At 59.2% G+C, this 19,651-nt stretch overlaps 2 protein-coding genes across 4 annotated transcripts in view; one reads left to right on the forward strand and one right to left on the reverse strand.

Annotated features, from left to right (window-relative positions):
• Positions 1–354: 354 nt before the first annotated feature.
• On the reverse strand, positions 355–8,723 carry GORASP1 (golgi reassembly stacking protein 1). Of its 3 annotated transcripts, XM_028131940.2 has the most exons (9): positions 8,561–8,723; positions 5,860–5,940; positions 5,180–5,383; positions 3,394–3,480; positions 3,139–3,269; positions 2,559–2,886; positions 1,683–1,833; positions 1,051–1,212; positions 355–825 (listed from the first exon to the last, which is right to left on the reverse strand). In XM_028131940.2, exons 1-9 carry the CDS (start codon positions 8,621–8,623, stop codon positions 575–577), a joined length of 1,458 nt encoding a protein of 485 aa, XP_027987741.2. In that variant the 5' UTR covers positions 8,624–8,723; the 3' UTR covers positions 355–574. The 3 variants fall into 3 exon arrangements, with proteins under 3 accessions (XP_027987741.2, XP_027987759.2, XP_054564057.1); XM_028131958.2 differs by lacking the exon at positions 8,561–8,723 and having other exon boundaries at positions 5,180–5,399; positions 5,860–5,936; XM_054708082.1 differs by lacking the exon at positions 8,561–8,723 and having other exon boundaries at positions 5,180–5,434; positions 5,860–5,917.
• Positions 8,697–19,651, forward strand: part of TTC21A (tetratricopeptide repeat domain 21A) — a 30,617-nt gene continuing 19,662 nt past the window's right edge. The window contains exons 1-8 of the mRNA XM_008157166.3: positions 8,697–8,942; positions 10,180–10,309; positions 11,138–11,248; positions 11,917–12,083; positions 13,393–13,515; positions 15,381–15,538; positions 18,569–18,653; positions 19,122–19,220. Coding sequence (XP_008155388.2) covers positions 8,916–8,942; positions 10,180–10,309; positions 11,138–11,248; positions 11,917–12,083; positions 13,393–13,515; positions 15,381–15,538; positions 18,569–18,653; positions 19,122–19,220 — 900 coding nt within the window. The 5' untranslated portion in view covers positions 8,697–8,915. The remainder of the gene's footprint in view (positions 8,943–10,179; positions 10,310–11,137; positions 11,249–11,916; positions 12,084–13,392; positions 13,516–15,380; positions 15,539–18,568; positions 18,654–19,121; positions 19,221–19,651) is intronic.

Consider the following 19,651-nt stretch of genomic DNA (forward strand, 5'->3'; position numbering starts at 1 on the left):
GATAGCACTGGCTCAGCTGTGCAGGAAGAATCAAGGCAAGCTCTGCAAAGCTGTTAGGCAAACACCACACCAACCCCTTCCTCCCTTACCCCATTGCCACACATGATCACGTCTGGACCCTGCTGTCCTGGGAAGCCACAGTGACCATGCAAGAGCAAGCACTGGGCCTCAGCGTACACAGCCAAGATGCCCTTCCCCAAGGCCCACGCCTCCTCTCCCCACCAGCAAGGCTCCGTGTGCCACACAAGCAGCAAAGAAGCCTTTCCTCTCCTACCCCAGCTCCCTACCACCCCAAAAGGATGTGCTTAAGATTCTCAAACAAGGGCTCCATTCCCCAAAGCCAGGACCATCACGCAGAATGCTGGTAGGTCATCTCTTGGAAACCAGTAGGGTGATTGGACACGAGCCCCCCACCTGCAGAAGTCCCTGCACATCACTCGGAGCCACAGCCTTGGAAGCCGGACGTGCTGGGCTGGGATCAGGCGAGGGGCTGGGCCCGCAGTGTGGCCTGAGCCACCTCCCCACACCTGGACCTCAGGACATGCCATCAGGGGCCTGGCCGTTGCCCAGGGTGTTATTCGGGGGTAGCGAGCTGGGCCTGGCTGGCTGCCTCGGCTTCCGCCCTGAGACCTGGACTTGCTGTGCTTGCCGGCTCCTCCTCGGCCTGAGCTTCGAGCAGCTCAGCAGACAGCCCGTCCTCTGGCGAGGCTGCAGAGGTGAGGCTGTCGGGAAGGGTCAGCTGAGGCAGGTGGTCCTGCTGGGCCTGGGCACCTGGGCTGTCCGGGAAGGAGACCTCAAACTCTGATCCAGACCACGTGGCCTCACCTGAAACACACAGGATGGGGCTCAGGAGGCCTGCAGAACCTGGGGCCAGTGTGCTGGGGGCAGTAACCTCACTGACCTCCAAATCCCACCCCAGACACTGATGGAGAGGAGAGAGCCAGAGTACAAACACCTGGACGTGGCTGGATTCCTCCCAAACGCCAGCCTCTGACCCACTGAGAAACGGGGCAGCCTTCCCAGAGGCCTCGGCAGGTGCAAGCCACTCACCGGCACGCTCGTGAGAGCCACTGCTGGAGCAGACGTCCTCCGGCGCTGCGGCGGGCACGGCGGCGGGCACGGCGGCGGAGGTCAGCTCTGAGAAGGAGGGCAGGCTGGGCCAGACGCTGGCACTGCTGTCCAAGAGGGAGATGCCCGACACGTCCAGGAAGCCTAGGGCACGGGGCACAGTTCTTTGCTAGCACAAGACCCTGCCTGCTGAAGGCCAGTATCCTGGCTCACTCTGCCCCGTTCCTGGGGCATCTGGCTCAGCCTGAGACCAATCTCAGCCTGTGGTGATGCCGAGTTCCCCTCCCCCCCCCCCCCCACCAACTGCTTGTTTCACAGGAAAGAAAGGGGCCTGGCGTTGGGCATCATGGGAGTAGCCCAGTGGCCGAAGGACCAGGCCCTGCTCTGTCCCCAATTTGCTGTGACCTTGAGCAGGCCACCTCTCTCCTCTGGACAGTAGTCTCCCCGTCTACACGCTGTATGTGGTCACTTGCAACCATCCTGGCACATAGCAGGGGTCAGTAGGTCTGAGGAAGGTTTCGGTACTGTCGCCCAAGTCCAGGCCTGAGCCTGGGGCCCATTTCGGCACCAGGGGTTGCAGGTGCCTAGCCTCCTTGCCAGGGCCTGCTCACTACCTGGGTCCATGACTCGCTGCACCGGAGGCGGAGGCTGGAGAGGCGTCTCCATGGGCCGTGGCAGTTCCCCCAGGTCAGGCACACCATAGCCGAGGTGCCCAGGCTCGGGAAGCAGGCTCTCTACGGAGGAGCCAGGTGCCTGCAGCAGGGCCTAGGGGAGCCAGGGGAAGAGGGCACAGGGAGAGGGCCGTTGGGACAGAGTAGTCCAGCTTCACCCCCAGCCCCCACTTGCCCCAGAAGCATCGCTCTGCCTGAAGGAGCCAGGAGCCTTGGTGGTCGGTCCCTCTCTGTGGGTGAGGTGAAGTCAGACAGGGGCCTGGCTGGCCTCCCCGGCAGTGCCGGCACGGAGAGGGAGCACTCTTGCCACTCGGCTGAGGAGCCCAGGTGTCAATGACCCACAAGAAGAAAGGGCCTCCCTGAATCCCAGCATGCTTGGAAAGCAATCCTCCCATGCCCCGGGCACAGATCCCAGGCAGCAGCCGTGCCTAAAGGCATCCAGGGGACCTGCTCAACAGCCATGAAGACCAGACCAGCACTCTCCGGCAGGCGTGGCCGGACCACCAGCCCAGCTGGGACTCTGGATGCCAGCCTCTGGCCCAGCCTTACCACAGACTCACTGAGGCCCAGAGCAAGGCTCCGCCCACCCCTGAGCCTGTTTCCCACTCATAAAATATAATGACTCCTAGTGCCTTGCCACTACCCTCACCTCCCCTCAGTGGCAGGAGAACCAAAGCGGGTGTCATTGTCCCAGAATGGGCCCACCTGCTCCCACGGGGTCCCACAAGCAGGTGGGCCTAAGGGCCTCCAGAACCCTCTCTTCCTTCTGTCCACATGAAGCTCCCCTCACCCCCTAGTTGACAGGTGTTCCCCACGTACCTCCAAGTAGTCACCCTGCCTGGAACCCATCTCTGGGCCAGGAGGGGCAGGAGAGTCCAGGGGGGTGGTTCCAGGTGGCAGGGCACCGGGTGGCGGGGTACCAGGTGGCAAGGCACCAGGTGGTGAGGTACCAGATGGTGGGGCACCAGGTGGTGGGGTACCAGGTGGTAGGGCACCGGGTGGCGGGTTACCAGATGGCAGGGCACCAGGTAGTGGGGTGCCAGGTGGCGAGGTACCAGATGGCAGGGCACCAGGTGGCTTCTTGTGGTAGCTGGGGGGCTGGATTGGGATCCGATGCAGATACCCGTAGCCGATACCACACCCCAGACTGCCGAAGTCCAGAAACATTCAATCCAGGAGTTGTCCCACAGCCTTTCCTATCTCTGCCACCCCCACCCACCAATGGCAGTGAGGGGGCTAAAAGGATGCCTCCTGGACCATGGTCAGCCTCAGGATCCCTAAACCAGGGCCCAGCCCTCCACCCCCAACCATGGGACTCTGGGGTCCATGCCCACCGGCCAGGCCCACCCAAGGGCCCCACCAGGACCCCACCCTACAGCCCTCCGACCCCCGGAAGTACCTGCCCTCTCCACCCCAGGCTGCGTTGGGAGTTACAGACACCTCCCGGCAGGAGTCGGACTCGGAGTTATAAACCATCAGCTTCAAGGGCTTCCCCTCGTGGGACTCGATGAGAGTGAAGAAGTCCTCAGACTGGGACAAACACACAGGCCTGAGCCCGGGCCCCAGCGCTGGCACTGGAGGCACTTCTCGTGGACAGCACCCACACCTCCACACCCACTGGGGTCTGCGGAGGGCTGGGCCTCGGGTTCCTCACCTCCTGCAGGAGCTGGTCTGAGCCAATCACATAGTCTGTGTAGGGGCACAGGCCAGCGAGGGAGGCGGGCGAAGAGGGTTCCACTTCCTGGGGAAAGAATTGAGATCCATCACCTCACTACTGGAGTGGAGGAGGGGCCGGGAGCCATCTCTCCAGGTAGTCTGTAGGACACTTGCCCTCCGTCCCCAAGCCAAGGCCTTGAGCCCAGACTCTCCTACCTTACCCCCCGAATTCCCCTCCGTCCCCCAGGTCCACAGCCTGCCCAGCAGAGGGCAGTACCGTGGCATGGCTCACAGCACTGAGTTCTGGCACCTGACCTGGGTTCAACTCCTGACTCCACCAACTGCTAGCTGGGTGACTGGACAGATACTTAACCACTCAGCCGCAGGTTCCCAACAATTAAAACTACGGCATGCAGTGCTTACTCACAGGGCTGCTGAGAAGATTTTAGAAATAATATATGTAAAGAATGAAAACCACACTGTGGCCCACAGTAAGTGCCCAATTGCATGGCTGTTAAGACCCCTGGGTAGGGGATGGAGGCGAGGGCAGTGAGCAGGACTGGGTATAAGGATACCCTCTCCCTTAGAGAGGGGCCTTGAGACAATGGACCAGTCCTAGCCTCTTAGAGCAGTGGTCGGCAAACTGCGGCTCGCGAGCCACATGCGGCTCTTTGGCCCCTTGAGTGTGGCTCTTCCACAAGATACCACGGCCTGGGCGAGTCTATTTTGAAGAAGTGGCGTTAGAAGAAGTTTAAGTTTAAAAAATGTGGCTCTCCAAAGAAATTTCCATCGTTGTCCTGTCGATATTTGGCTCTGTGGACGAATGAGTTTGCCGACCACTGTCCTAGAGGAACGCGCCAGGATTTCCACCATCGCCCCGTGGCACTAGTGGACAAGCTGAGGTAGGTCAAAAGGTTGAGAAGGCTCCCCGGGAAGTCGGTGAGCAACAGAAGGGGAGGCTAGAAAACCAGCCAGTTTCCAACTCGGGGCACCCTCCTGTCACCAAGCCGCGGGACCAAGCATTCTTGCGAACTTGGGCACCGTCAGCGGACGCCCGTGTCACATGTGCACGTGTAGCTGTGATGGACACGAACAGCAACGTCGGTGACAATTGCGTCACTGAGATTCACTAGGCTCAGACCCCAGGCACCAGCCCAGGGCCGAGGTGCTCTCAGAGGACCTGCCAGAAAAAAACACGGAGGCGGGGCGGCAGCAGCGTCCCGGCAGCGCAACCTCCCTCCAGTAGATGGCAGCACCACCTCTCAAAATCAGAAGCCGTGTATAGAGCAGGGGGGAACCCTTTTTCTGCCAAGGGCCATTTGGATATTTATAATATCACTCGAGGGCCACACAAGATTATCAGCTTAAAAACCAGCCTGCTCTATTCGGTCAAACATTGAATTAGCTCACCCCTGATGCCTTGGCAGGGCCAGACTGAATGATTTCACAGGCCTTCTATGGCCCGCGGGCTGGAAGTCCCCACCCCTGGTCTAGAGGGTAAGAAAGTGCCCAAAGTCAGAGGCGAGGCACACCATGCAGGCAGAGAGCTGCCCTCTCTGGACACTGGGGTGAGTGAGACCCTGCCCTCAGGGAGTCCTCGCATAGTCCACCTGGCTCCGGGCCCTGCCCCAGTTGCCCCCACACCCTGCTCCCTACCCCCAGATGCCCCCCAAACGCCCTCGCGTGTTCTGGCCCCACCACCTTCCCCTGCAGTGCTTGGCCTGGGGCCCGAATGCCCCACTCACCGCCCCACCCACATCCATGCCCAGCCCCACCCCACTCACCAGCACGTGCCACACGTGCTCGCTGGCCCTGTGGAAGCTGCAGAAGCGCACGCTGGCGCCCAGCAGGCCCGGGCCGCCCCACATGTTGCTGGGCACCACCTCCACCTCGCGCACCCTCATGGTCTTCATGTTGAACACCTCCAGCTTCACCGGCTTCTCCACGTTGGCCTTCAGCAGATCCCTCAGCGTGTCCGTCTCCTTGTTCTACGGGGGCAGGGGGCTGACTCCAAGGACCCCCACACCCCAAGTCTGGGTCTGAGGTGGGGCAAGGGCCTTGGTGGCCAGCTGCCCCAGCAGGGCCTGGGGTGGGATGGGCCCCCCCCCCGCACCCCTCCCCCAAGTAGTGCTAAATCTGCCTCCCTCCGCTCCCCCTCTGCCCCGGAAAGCACAACAAACTCATCAAAGAGCCTCCTGGGTTCAGGGCACTGCAGGCTGTCCCACTGTGCGCTGCCCCTTGGCCAGAGCCCTCACATCTCTCATGCCCCAAGAGGCAGGCCCCTTAGGCCCCGTGGCCACCTCCAAGCGCCCATTAACCTCCCGTCCACCCCAGAGAGCTCAGGAGCTGAGTGCTGGGCAGGGCCTCCCTCCAGAAGAAAAGGGAGGCGGGAGCTGGGCCGGAGCCTCCTTTGGGACATACGGGACACACACACACACACACACACACACACAGCAAAGCTCACCAGCCTTGAGTGCCCGATGGTGATGATGAAGTCAAAGTAGGGCTCCAGGCCCGCCTGCTGGGCGGGGGAGTTCTCCTGCACCTGTCCCAGGGCAGAGGCCGGTCACTGAGCCAGCCCCGTGACTGCCAAGAAGCCCCAGCCCTCAATTTCAGAGACCAGCACCACTCCCCGTGTCCCAGCGAGGAAACGGGCACTGGCATGGAACTGTCCCGGACAGGCCACACGTGGGCACGGCTAAGGTGACCTCCCTCCTCTCTCACCACCTTCCTGGGCACACATGTGTCCTCTGTAGGAAAACAGCTCTTCCCTGACCCTGATCCACAGACCACGCTCCCAGGAGGCCCCCCGGAGCAGGGTGGCGCAGGCCTACAGGGAGCGCCAGGAGGGTTCCCAGAGAGGTTAAGATGCGGGCAGAAAGGGAGGGCCCTTCGTACGGAAGTGGGCAGGGCCCCAGGGTGGACAGAACCAGGGCTGTGGCCAGAAAGAGGCAGCGGAGAAGGCAGCCTGTGGCCAGAGGGCCCCGGACCCTGTGGTGACAGAGCCAGGGTCAGCCCAGCAGGTGACGGGAGCTGCTGAGGAGAGCAGACCGCAGGGGCAGGAAGGAGCCTAAGCCCTGGAGCCTGGTGAGCAGTGCCTCACAATTCAGCCTCGGCTCCCGTGCAGGACAGGGGAGTCATTCCTGGCCCCAGGGTGCTCCCTCCCTGCCCTGGACTCCCAACTCCTGCCATCGCCCAAAGCACAGCAACCAGGGCTGCAGCTACAGCCGCCATCCCTCTCAGAGGCCCCATTTACAGAGCCGTGCCCAAACAATGCGGCCTTTATCTCCGGTCCAGGTCCCAACCCCGAAGGTGGGCTCCACCCCTCAGGCCGCGGGTGTCCTCGCTTGATGCCCCGATGATCAGGCATCTGCCAGGCCCCAGCCCAGAGGGCACGGGGCTCCTGTGGCCTCCGGTTCCGCTCACCTCTGCCACGGGAAGGCCCTGTGGCTTCTGCCACCCACCAGCCCCTCCAGTCGTGGATCCCCCAAGCCCGTGGTCGGCAAACTGCGGCTCGCCGGCCACATGCGGCTCTTTGGCCCCTTGAGTGTGGCTCTTCCACAAAATACCACGGCCTGGGCGAGTCTATTTTGAAGAAGTGGCATTAGAAGTTTAAGTTTAAAAAATGTGGCTCTCCAAAGAAATTTCAATCGTCGTCCTGTTGATATTTGGCTCTGTGGGCTAATGAGTTTGCCGACCACGGCCCCAAGCTGAAGGAGAGCTCACCGCTGAGTTTTCGGATCAAAGCCCCTGCGTGCCACCTCCGGAAGCTGCCGTGGCTTCCAATGAGAGGATCCACTCCAGCCCCAGGTAGCCTGGCTCAGAGGGCCCCTGCTCCCCACCCCTTTAGGGGGAAGCTGGGACCACGTGGCTTTCGAAAAGCAAAGGACAATCCGTCAGAGAGAGCTTGGCAGAGGCGCTCCTCCCTGTTCCGGGGCCACTCTAAGCCACCCCACCTCCCTCTGGTAAGACCCTGCTCCTAAAGCCATGCCACCTGGCACCTGCCCGCTACTGCTGCCCTCCACCATTAAGGAGGTTCCAGAGGCTCAGGCCCCCGGTCTCCAGGCCCAGCCCCCTCCCAGCCACCCAGAGCCTCTGCCTACCCTCTCCTGTGGCCTTGTGCTGGTCTGGCTGTGCTGACTGCCCTGGCCCTGGGCCTGGTCATTGACCACTACGGCTCTACAGAGGAAATGGTCTGTGCTGCTGCCCACTACACCCCCACCGCACCCCCACTCCCGCAGCAAGCAGGGCCCTCTGTCTGGCTTTCCCTTGGGGGGTTCCCATCACGTCCAACCCTCCAGCCCCCCACCCACAGAGCCTCCCATCACAACCCAGGAGACCATGCAACAGCCAGGCACCAAACTGACAAGCTTGCACCGCCCTCTGCAGCCATCCACGCTACACAAGGGAAACGGGGTCCTTCCCCAGTGAGTCGGAGCGCCCCCCCCCCGCCCTGGTCTGCTCCCCTCCGTTACCACCCCTCCTTCTCTACAGTACACATCTCGACCCCGAATCCCCATCGGGCTACGGGACCCTCGCGACCCGCCACGATCTTTTCCACCCTGGGACCCTCCCCTGCTGCAAACGCTGTCCCCACCGTCTGCGGCGGGTTCTCCCGCCCCCACTTCCCCCGGCTGGTTAGCACTGGTCCTCGAGCCCCACGAGCCTTTCCGACCCCCGGGCGCGCGGCGTGTGCGCCCGCCAGCCCCCAGCAGCTGGCGTCCACCGGGTTTTCCCGACCCGCGGACTCGAGAGCGGGGACCGGGTCCCAGGTCCAGCACGGAGCGCGGCACACAGCAGGCAATCACACAGGTGACCTACGAGCACCAACGCGTCCCGACGGCTGGAGCTGCTGCAATCTTCGCCCGGGAGAAGGGCTACTCCCGGCGGCCCGACCGGACCAGGAAACGCGCCCGCTTCCTGCACAGCTGGCACTGGGGCGGGCGCCGGGCCGCCAGCGGCCGCAGACGGGCCGGGGCCAGGAGGGCCGCGGGGCCGCCTCTCGCGGGCCGTTCCCCTCGGCCAGGGGGCCTCGCCCTCCACCCGGGGCCGCCGCACGAGGGCCGGGTCCCCGCCTCCGCCGCCCTGGGGCCGGCGCTAAGGCGTCCCGGCGCGTCGGTGTGGACGCCCGGCCCCGGGCCGCCGGCGCCGCGGGAGCGACTCACCCCGTGCAGGTGGAAGCCCTCGGAGGTCTCCGCGGGCTGCTCGGTGCTGGAGCCCAGGCCCATGGCAGCGGCCCGGCTCCGGCGCCGGCGTCCCCGAACGCAGCGCGGACCCGGTGCCACCAGCGCCGACTCGCCCTCTCGGCGCTCAATTACCAGCGTCTGGTCACGCGGGCGGCTTGCCACGCCCACACACCCCCGGTTCTGACGCTCTTAGCAACCGGCCGGCGGCTCCGTCTCCAAGGACGCGCGCGCCTCCCGCGGCGGGCGGTTAGAGGCGTGCCCGGGACCCTGATTCGGGAATCCGGCCCCCGCTCCGCCCCGCCAGACCCGGACTCCGAGCCGTTGGCGTCCAGAGATGAACAGCAATGACTCCTCCCTGATGGTGCGTGGCCCGGGCGCTGCCGGCCGCTCCCTTTGGGGCTCTCCGCCCCGCTAGCCCGGTGACCCCCGAGCCCTGCCGCTCTCCTGCCACCTCTCGACCCGCTCCTGCCATCGCCTTGACCCGCACTTCGCTGTCTTCCGCTGCTCCTGGGGGTCCTGACGCTTTCTCGCTTCACTCTCCCTGACGAGGGCATCCCCTCTGGTGCTTTCTGTGCACCATGAGCCCCAAGTCAGCATCCCCACCCAGCCCTGTCCCCAGGCTCCTCCAAACCAGCGCGCCCAACTCATCTCCATCATCTTGCCATCAGCTCCCCTTTCTCTGCCTGTGCCTCTTCTGTGACCCCGACCTCAGTAGATGGCACCACCATTTGATCCCCCAGCTTTAACGCTTCCTCATACCCATCCCCTGATCCTATCTATCAGCAAGAAACATCCACTCGGAGCCCTGGGAAACCACCACCTTTCCCCTGGGCACCTGTAACAGTCCCCCACCCAACTGGTTTCTCTGCTTCAGCTCTTTGCTCCAGCCAGTCCCCCTACCCAACCTAACCCCCCCCCCCCCCCCCACACACACACACACACACACACACACACACAGCTACCAGGGTGGTTTTTGCAAAAAACGCACATCTGAATACGTCCCTCTCCCCTGCTCAAAACCATTCCCACGGCTTCCTATTATCCTCAGGATGATGTCTGGGCCCTTTCATATGGCCCACGAGGCTGTTACAATCCAACCACATCTGTCTCCAACCCCAGCACCCACAAACCTTAGGGGAAGTGAGACTCGCTTTGAACTCTCAGCCCCTGTTGCTGTGTGACTTTTGTCAAGCCACAGTGGCCATGGCCTTCGGCTTTCTTAACCGGGAAGGCTAGGAAGAGAATAATGCAGAAGAGAATGGATGGAAAGCCCTGGGTACAGATTCCAGAGGTGGTTAGCCCACATTAAGTTGTAACTAACTCCTGATGCAATTATTCTCATTATTGGTCCCCTCTCTTTCCCTTGAGTTCCTTCCTAAGACAGCTCGAGTTGAATTTTCCACCTTTGAGCCAGAATTCTGTAGACAATTCCACAACAAACACCTCCAGGCTCCTTCCTGGGCCTGGTGAACAGGATGAGGCCGGGAACGTGTCTTTCTCTTTCCTTCACGGAACTGAGGAGGAGCAGGAGATAGGGGAGGGAGAGGTCAGGACGGAGACCGAGAAGGGCTGTCGCAGTGGCGTCTTCCCTCCCACAGGCTGGGATCATTTACTACAGCCAGGAGAAGTACTTCCGCCACGTGCAGCAGGCGGCGGCCACGGGCCTGGAAAAATTCAGTAATGACCCTGTGCTGCAGTTCTTTAAAGCCTACGGAGCCTTCAGGGAAGGTAAGGGCTCGTCACTGGTGGCCTCCGGACCTGGGCACCCGCCCAGCACTAACACGGACTCCACCCAGGTGCCCACGTCCACCCCAGTCGTGACAACAGTCTTCCACTCGGTGCCCAGGTCCCCAGGCTCGTGCACGGAAGCCAGTGCAATCCGTAGGTAGCTGACTGCGAGACCGCAGAGGGCTCACTGCTGCTGCTCTGCGCCTCCGTTTCCCTACCTGGACAGCGAGCGGGTGGAGAAACGGCTGCGCGATTATTGAACTGACCCCCAGGTTGGAAGCTGAGAGCTGATGGTGCAGGAAAAGGAGGGAGTGGTGGGTGTGGGTACCAGCAGGTATGGTACAGGAGCAGGGGGAGGAGTGGGGCCCAGACAGGTGCTGACTCAGACCCTCAGGAGGACCCTGGGCTAGGGGCAGGCTGAGCTGCCCGTGGCCAACGTCAGTGGACATGGAGAGATAAATGCAGCTGTTGGCTCTGGTGCAACTCATGAGAAATGCCCCGAGGTTCTTTTTCCGGAACTGTCCCAAGGCAAACATCTCAACCTCCCAGGGATCCCTTGTGTACTCACGGGTACATCCTCAGCTCCAAGCCCTCCGGCCCCTGGCAGCCTGAACCATGGTGCCAGCAGCCTTTGCAAGGAGCTTCCGGTCTTCAGGGACCTCAGGCCATTGGGGACCTTTTGTACCAGTTAGTCCTCTGATCCCGGGGAAAGCCAGGCGGTGCCAAGCCTCGGGTCAGCCCTAATGAGGATCCCCATGTACTTGCCATGGAGCCTCCTGCCCGCTGGGCCTGGAGCCCAAAGCTTAACCACGTGGTCTCTCTTGGCAGAGCACATCCAGGATGCCATCAGCAGCCTGGAGAGCCTCCGGAATCACCCAGACGTGTCCCTGTGCTCCATCATGGCCCTCATCTATGCTCACAAGTGCTGTGAAACCATCGGTGAGTGCAGCTCCGCCCCGCTGGGCCTGGCCCCACTCCGGGAGACAGCCCCTCCAGGGCTGGGGAAGGAAGTACCTGCCCTGGTGGCTGCAGGTTCTGTTGGCCTGTGAGGAGTGGCTGCTGTTCCCCTTCCCTGCAAGGCCTCAAAGAAGACCCCGTGCCCAGGCCCAACTGAGTGGGAGCCATAGGCAGAGAGCATAACAGTGGGAGGGGCCCTCCATCCAGACCCCAAGAGTTGGGGAGACACCTTGCTTTCCTTTGCCAAGATGTTGTCATGAAAAATCAAACTGATATAAATAATTCTATTACTAATCTCCACTTCCCCAGAGAGGTTCCAAGAGACCACGAACTACTGTTTCCCCACCCAGAATGAATGGTGCACCTGAGGGGAGGGAGTCGGGTTTGGTCTGTCTGCTCAGCATACTGCTGGGCACCGAGGAGAAAAGACAGCAAGCCCAAGTCCAGGCCTGGGCAGCTCCCGGGGCACCACGGGGCCGGTGTTCCCTGTGTCCAGGCCCCAGGCTGGTGTGTCATTGGCTCCATGTGTTGCGGGAGCCTCAGAGTGTCCAGAGGCAACCACCAGGGCCCTCAGTGCCCCCTGCGAAACCAGGCACACCCCCTCTTCCTCCTCTCTTCTCACTCCTCTTCCTCCTCTCTCGGATTCACAGACCAAGAAGCGATTCAGGAGCTGGAGAGCAGCCTGAAGGAAATCCGCAAGACGGCCAGCTGGATTGCCCTGTACTATGCCGGCCTCTTCCTCTGGCTCATGGGCCGCCATGACAAGGCCAAGGAGTACGTCGACCGCATGCTACAGCTGTCCAACAGCGCCAGAGAGGTACCCACCACGGGCATCACCAGGGCAACCGCCCGAGAAAGCAGCGTCCCAACACAGCAGAGTGGCGTGGCCATGACTCCCACGGACGGCCATGGGATGGGGGGAGGGCCCCAGCCCGGCACTGCCAAGACCCTGGGTCTCCAAGTGACCCCACCCAGGTTGTCTCAGGGCTCAGTCCGGTACAAACTGACATTTGTCCAGCGTCCCATCTGCAGATAGGTGTCCCGTGGCCTGCACTATATTCTAAAAATCTTGAATTCATTGCTGACATTTAGAAATCAAAAGATTTTTACCTAAAAGTCCAGATGTCATGTTTTTTTAAAACTAGATGAGCCAGCGGCCCTGGGCCTGCATGTCCTCCTCGCGGTGATCTGCTGGGGAGCAGGGTGCGCTCAGACATCAGAGACCTCCCAGGCACACAGCCGCACTGAGAGCAGACCTTGCGGCCTCAGCCAGGGCCATGCATTCTCAGCAGGGGAGATATCACCCCCAACAGGCTGGAAACTGGTTCTGGGAGGAGGGGGTGAAAAATCGGCTACGTGTAAAACACAGATATACGTACAACACGTATCACAATATATCTGTGATATTAAAATGTCTTGGAGCGGGAGGGAATGATTAGGGGGGGATGTCTAAAAGGGCTCCTTCAGAGGGCAGTAATGGAAGAGTTGAGAAACACTGGTCTGGGCCATGAGGGAGAGTCCAGGGTGGGCCCTCCCTAGGGGTCCTCCGATCCTCCCACCCTCCCTGCCTGCCCCATCTGCCAGGAGAGGCTGGGTGAAGGCTGGAGGGGGGCCGGCAAGGCCGGGGAGCTCAGAATGGCTCCTGCTCGCCTGCTCAGAGGGCATGCCCGGCTCCCGTGCAGAGAGCAGGAGCGGCCCATGTGGGCCTCGGAGCACAGTGTAAATTAAGCAGGCACTGACGAGAGGGGTGAGAGTGCCTCAGCGAGAGAGCTGGGGGTCCGGGGGAGCGAGAGAGCTGGGGGTTCCGGGGAGGGCCCAACACCAGCCCGGAAGGTCAAGGAAGGCCGCCGAGACTGAGTTTTAAAGACTAGTGGTAGTTAACCAGGGGAGACGTTTTGGTTTGGGGGACATGTGCTGAGCAGGGCGTTGCAGGCAAAGGGACAGTCGGCACAAAGGAAGGCCTGGCCGTGAGAGAGAGCAGGGCGGCCCCGGGACCTGCATGCCGCTGTGCCCGGCAGGGCCTCAGGTGTGCAGTGACACCTGGTGGGACGGGAGGCAGGAGACACGGGCTGGCTCTAGGCTCCGCAGCACCAGAGACTTCACCTTCCCTCTTGTTCTTACCCCAGGGCTATGTGCTGAGAGGCTGGGTGGACCTCACCTCAGACAAGCCCCACACCGTGAAGAAATCCATCAAGTACCTGGAACAAGGCGTTCAGGACACCAAAGATGTGCTGGGGCTGATGGGAAAGGTGGGCAGTGGGGAGGAGGGGAGGGGGTAGCCCTGACCGGGCCTTTGGAGCCGGCGACCCCCCCACCCCCGGCGACCTCAGCCCCGACCCTCAGTCTCCAGGATGAGGAGCAGACGGGGTCAGGGTCACACAGCAGCCCAGGAGCCACTCCAGTTCCCACCTCCTTCCTGCTCAGGCTGAGTTTCTGTCTCATTCTGCAGGGCGTCTTCAGGGTCTCCCCCTCAGGGTCTGTCCCGCCTTAGCTTTTCCAGGCTTTCTGTGCCTTTTGGTTTCGCTCACTGCCCCCTTCCTCCGCATCTCTCTCGCATGCTCCTCATTTCACCTTTTCTCCTCCACCTGTTCAGTTCACTTAGTTGGCCATCAGTGAAGGGAGGTATGTCTTGTGTTTTTGTATTTTCTGATCTTAAATTAAGTTCTTTGTTCCTTATGCGACCCTCACTAAATCAGCCTAAGAGAAAAACTACCCCTTTATGCTCTTCTGTTTGTATATCTCTTCCTTACAAAATGTATATGCACTCATTCAAGAGCAGAAGTCTAAAAAAGTCAAAAGATGAATGGAAATGACACCCTGAGCCCTCCCACTCCAAGACAACTCATGTGAACTCTCCGGGGCGGTGCCCCCCCACCCCCTGCCCCATCTTCCTTCGGGGCGTGGCTTCGGGGGTCCCCGGGGCTGCTTTTGATGGAGATGATCACACAGGGGCGTTCGCAGGGAGCACCCTTGGGACCAACCCCTGTGGGGAAGGAGAAAGACGTGGGACTGGGCAGAGGGAGATGCCGGGGGGGGGCACAGCCGACACAGCGAAGGTCTCGGCCCACTCTGCTTGGAGTTGTGGAGCCGGGATGGCCCTTCCCTGCCCCCCTCGTGGACAGGATGCTGGGTATGGGCCGCCCCCGGGGGGAAGGGTCTGACCTGGCACCAGGCAGCTCCCTTCAGTCAAGGGCGATCCCAGGAGGGGGGGCTCCCCCGAAAGCCACCAGCTGCCTACTCTCCTGGACCTGAGGGGACCGGTCACACACGGTCCCCCAGGGAAGGGTGGGGGGTCGTGTGTTGATTCAATATAGTCGTCATCGTGGGGCTTCTTACCGTTTGGGTTCGTTCCCTCGGGTGAGATGTAATGAGCAAACGTCGTTTGGAATGGCCACAGAGGGCCGGTCCCCCACTGAACGGCGCCTAGCGTAACTTGCCACCCCGCTCCTGTTCGGGTGCTGAGGTTGTTTCCGGTTGCAGGCTTGGAAAAGGGCTGCGGTGGACACGTTTATTTGTGAGTTTTCATTGAGAATAGTCCCCTCCGCAGAAGGTTGCTCTAGGTCCAACATAAGCATCCTCGCAGCCTTTTCAGGGTGCGGGTTCAAGTCTTTTAGGAGCACTGCGCTCTACCCCGCGGGCACCTCTGAGGCAGACTCACCCGGGAGAACCTGGTGGCTGGCACTGGCCAGCCCGGCCCAGTGGCCACGACAGAGAAAAAGCCCCACAACCCTGCTGTCGAGAGGTTGCTCTCAAACCCTAATTGACACCAACTTGCTGTCCCGGGCCCCAGGGGGCAGTTTGCAGTGACAAGCTTCAGGAAAGCGGATGGGAAATGAATGGGCGGGTTCTAGAATTGGCAAGTGCCCGCAACCCCAGCTCTGTCCCTAGGGGGCAGCCCTCGCATGGCCTCCGAGAAGCCCAGGCCAGCTCAGGGGTCAGCTCTCTCTCTTTCTTTCTGAAGCCCCTGCCTCGCCCATCCTGGGACCCAGGACTATGGTGGACCTGGACTGGCCACTGGGTGCCCCGGTGTCCGCCTCTGCTCCTGACCTGGCGGAGGCACGGGCACCTCCACCCCCCTCCGTGGGCACTGATGGAGGCTCTTGGGCTCCTGCAGGCAACGTACCACATGACCCAGCAGAACTACTCGGGGGCCCTGGAGGTGGTGAACCAGATCACCGTGGTCTCGGAGAGCTTCCTGCCCGCCTGGGTCCTCAAGATGAAGCTGTTCTTGGCTCGGCAGGACTGGGAGCAGACGGTGGAAACGGGACACAGGTGAGGGGCGACGGGCGAGGGGCGACCGTGCCCCTGATATGCTCCCATCGTGCAAGGTGGGGAGGTGGGAGATTCTGTGTATTTGGTGGAACAAAAGTAAAAATTGTCACCAGAGGAGTCGTGAGTACCAATAGCATCTTATCATGACGGGGAGGAGAGGGCGGGCACCTACCTGCCAGGCAGGAAGCCGGCAGCTGTGGGCTGCGGGAAAAATCAGAGACAGGCATCCCAAGAAGTGTGAGCATGTCGTTTAGAGGAAAGATGGAGGGAACTGCCTGTAGAACCCAAAGCAGCACGAGTTACAGGGTGAAAGCAGTCGCTGCTGAGGAGTTGGGGTAGGGGACTAAGGACTGCTGTGCTATTTAATTTTTTTTTAAATATGGATATGATTTATTTTAATAAAAACTTTAGGGGTGCCCTAGCCGGTTTGGCTCACTGGATAGAGCGCTGGCCTTCGGACTAAAGGGTCCCAGGTTCGATTGGAGCCAGGGGCACGTGCCCAGATTGCAGGCTGGGTCCCCACCTCTTCCCCCCAGTAGGGGGTGTGCAGGAGGCAGCCAATCCATGATTCTCTCTCATCATTGATGTTTTCTCTCTCTCTCTCTCTCCCTTCCTCTGTGAAATCAATGAAAAAAAGTATATTTCAAAAAAGAATATGGTTCCTTATATGTTAAAAAATAAAATAAATAAACTTTAGGGGCAAAAGGTCACTGATGCCCGAGAGAAGACTGTTAGTCTGGGGCTGGTCAGGTCCTCAAAACAGCGGAGATTTCAGGAGTTACTGGGACTGTGGAAGCTCAAGTGCAGGGTGTCTGGAAGCACTTTCCCTGTGAAGTGAGATAAAGACTTCCGGGGAGGGATGTCTGATGGGAGTTTTTTTTTTTTTGAGGATGGTGTTTTCTAGATAACTGAAGCTTATCTTTTTAACTCTAAGGCTTTAACTGTTTTTATCAAGTAATGCTAAAATGTATGATACTAATTTTCTCCCTAAAAAGAGTTTGTGGATCTTCCTTTTTTTTTTTTTTCCTAAGTGACCAAGTCATCACTATGAATTGTTAATAAGTTCTGTGGTAATGCACAGCATACTTGTGAAGAAAACAACACACAAACAAACCTCTGCCCTCCCTGTGAAGAGATGGTAATTCCTCTGGAGATGAGTGGAACTGGCGTCTCAGAGAGAGGGGGCGCTGGTAGAAATTGAAAGTGATCCGCCCGCGGGCGTGGCTCAGTGGTTGAGCATTGACCTAGGAACCAGGAGGTCATTGTTCAATTCCCGGTCAGGGCACATGCCCAGGTTGCAAGCTGGATCCCCAGTGTGGGGGTGTGCAGGAGGCAGCCAATCCATCATGCTCTCTCATCATTGATGTTTCTAACTCTCTCTCTCCCTCTCTCTTCCTCTCTGAAATCAACAAAAATATATTTTTTTAAAAAAGAAAGTGATCCCACCCTGCTCAGCCTACAGGGCCCCACAGGTGGAGTGACTCTGTGGCCCCCTAGCATCCCTCTCTCAGTTGATACCTGGCCAGTGTCCTTGGCAGGAGCTGGGTCAGGAGCTTGCTCTGGAGCCTCGGACCTGGGACCCACAGGCTATCTAGAAGCACGTGGCTGAAAAGGTCACAGCCATGGGTACACGTGGCCACCCTCGCCCAAGTCCTGCTGCCCCCCCCCCCCCAGGGACACAGAGCCTGGTGCCAGGGGGTTGTGCCTCACACCTTGACACTTTCCTCCCCAAAGCTTTGCCTGCTATGGGTGTTCATGGAATTCGCCCACTTTTAAATCTCTGCTGTTGTTTCTGGGTGTGTTGCTTTGGTCATACGTAATATTATTTATTTTTTCCCTCCTCTCTCATTTTTCTTCAGCATTGTTAAAATAATTTGTCTCTTTTATCTGTCTTATGAAAGAATCAGCTTTGAGTTTTGTTGATGCTATTATGTCTGTTTTCTAGTTTATTAAGTTCTGTTCTTTACTATTTCCTTCCAACAGCTTCCTTTGGAGTTATTCTGTTGGGTTTTGGTTTTTGTGTTGTTGTTTTTTTCTAACTCTTGAGGTGAATGTCTGGCTCATCCACTCTCAATCTTCTTTTGGAATATAGCCATGTCAATCTATGGCTGGCCCTTGAGGTACCATTTTAGTAGTAGCTACAGATTTTTTACCATTTGGTTCTAAGAACTTCCTGATATCCATTCTGATTCTTTAGTTCGTAAATCATTTAAAAGTGGTGGTTTTTTTCCCCCCAAACGTATGAGGTCCACAATCATTGTAAATGGTTAGAACTCCTTGAATGTGGACTGTGCCTAATTGTGTTGGAATTTTACATGTTAATTAGAGTAACCCTCTATTAGACAGAAGGCCATTCCCTGACTAGGCTGAACAAATAGGAGGTTTCCTATAAAGAAACGGAATATTGTAGTCTGTAGAATGACCAGAAGCAGCCTTCATAATAGCAGAGGATGGAAACCAAAGCGCCCTTTCCATCTCTCAGCTGCGTGCACCCCATGCCCCTCCCCACACCCTGGTGCCAAGGTCATGTCTGTGTTCGTTGGGATATGAATAGGCTTCTCTCACAAAGACCCCCAAATACATAACCTAAATAACATTGAAGGGTGTTCCTCTCTTAGGAAAAAGTTTGACTGGTGGTTCAGGGCTATAGGACACCCAAGCCCCTTCTGTCTCGCTGCTCTGCCATCCCTTGCATGTGGCTCACTGGGTCCACGTGCCAGCCAGCAGGAAGGAGGAAAAGGAAGAACTGGAAGGCATGCTGTAAGGGCATCACTGGATATCACACTGGGCACCTTAGTGTATATCCTATTGGCCAGAACGTAATCACATGGCCACACCTAAGCTGCAGAGAGGGAGGCTGGGAAGTGTAGTTTTTGTTCTGGGTAGCCATGTGCCCCACCAGTTTGGAAGTTCTAGTATTAAAAGATGGGAGAATGGATATTGGAAGACAACCAGAAGTTGCCGCTGCTGCACCAACCTCGCCTCGCCTAGGAATACTCTCCATTCACGTGGCTCCTCTTCCTCTTTCAGAATCCTAGAAAAGGATAAAAGAAATATCGATGCCTACCAAATCCTAGCTGTGCATGAGCTTGCAAGAGAAGGGAACATGACCACAGTGAGTTCTTTCAAGACTCAGAAGTTGAGCCTTGAAACCAGCATAGCCCTGGAGGAACCCCTCATAGCACCTCCAACCCCAAGGCTTTGGCGGATGCTCCCTGGCTCTCGGCTCCCTCCTCCCTGCCAGGCAGTCTGCTGCTGGCCCGGTGCCCTGCGGTGTGGGCACAGTGACAGCTGGCTCCAGGCTCTGCCTGGGTGGGTGCGAAAGGGCAGCTTCTCTTCACACACGCCAGGGGCAGTGCCAGCTCTGCGATGGACACTGCTCCTGAGAGCTCCACCTGTGAGGCTCTGAAGCAGTGCCAATGCCTGGGCCCCACGTCCCGTTACGTCTGGGTCTCTGGGGCTGGCACTCGGGTGGGTGTTCATAAGGTTCCCCAGCTGATGGGAACGCGCAGCCAGGGTGGAGAGCCTCTGCCCAGCTCCCCTTGGACACGTTGCCTCTGCCGTTGTCTGTTTGTCCCTGCAGGCTGCCGATCACGTTAGAAATCTGATTAAGGCCCTGGAGACAAGAGAACCCCAAAATCCAAGCCTCCATCTTAAAAAAATTACTGTGGTTAGCAGACTGGTAAGAAGGTGCTTTCCTGGCTCTGAACTACTGCTTCTCACGGTGTCCCTTGGGGGAGGGGGGCTATGGTCCCCCTGGAAGCTCCCTGTGTACTCCACCTCTCCTCTCTCCGGTTCGAACTTGGCCTCTCGGGCTGATGGCCCACACCCTGTGGCCCCTACCTGCCTCTGGCCGACACCTGGGTCATGTGGGCTCTGTCTCCGTGGCCCTCAGAGAGGCTAAGAAGATCAGGGAGATACGGTCAGGGAGCACTTTTAGAATGGGTGGCGCCACTTTTCAGGAAAGAGGGTGGTAGTATGGCTGTTGTACAGCAGAGCCATGCCCAGCTCTGGTCTCAGGGTACCGGGCACCCAACTCCCATATTCCTTCTGTGGAAGCGACCTGGGGAGGCCGGCCCATCTAGGAGGCCGCTCTGACATCAGGCAAGGCGG

This window comes from Eptesicus fuscus, chromosome 18 (genome assembly GCF_027574615.1).
Source record: "Eptesicus fuscus isolate TK198812 chromosome 18, DD_ASM_mEF_20220401, whole genome shotgun sequence".
NCBI lineage: Eukaryota > Metazoa > Chordata > Mammalia > Chiroptera > Vespertilionidae > Eptesicus > Eptesicus fuscus.

Bases quoted from the DNA above. Each gene is read 5' to 3' on its own strand.
- GORASP1 (XM_028131940.2), bottom strand. From the start codon at position 8,623: ATGGGCCTGGGCTCCAGCACCGAGCAGCCCGCGGAGACCTCCGAGGGC. The intron at 2,887-3,138 runs GTACTTCCGGGG...GGACTTCGGCAG, and splicing joins GCCTGGGGTGGAGAGGGCAG to TCTGGGGTGTGGTATCGGCT. The intron at 1,834-2,558 runs GTACGTGGGGAA...TGGCTCCCCTAG, and splicing joins GGCAGGGTGACTACTTGGAG to GCCCTGCTGCAGGCACCTGG.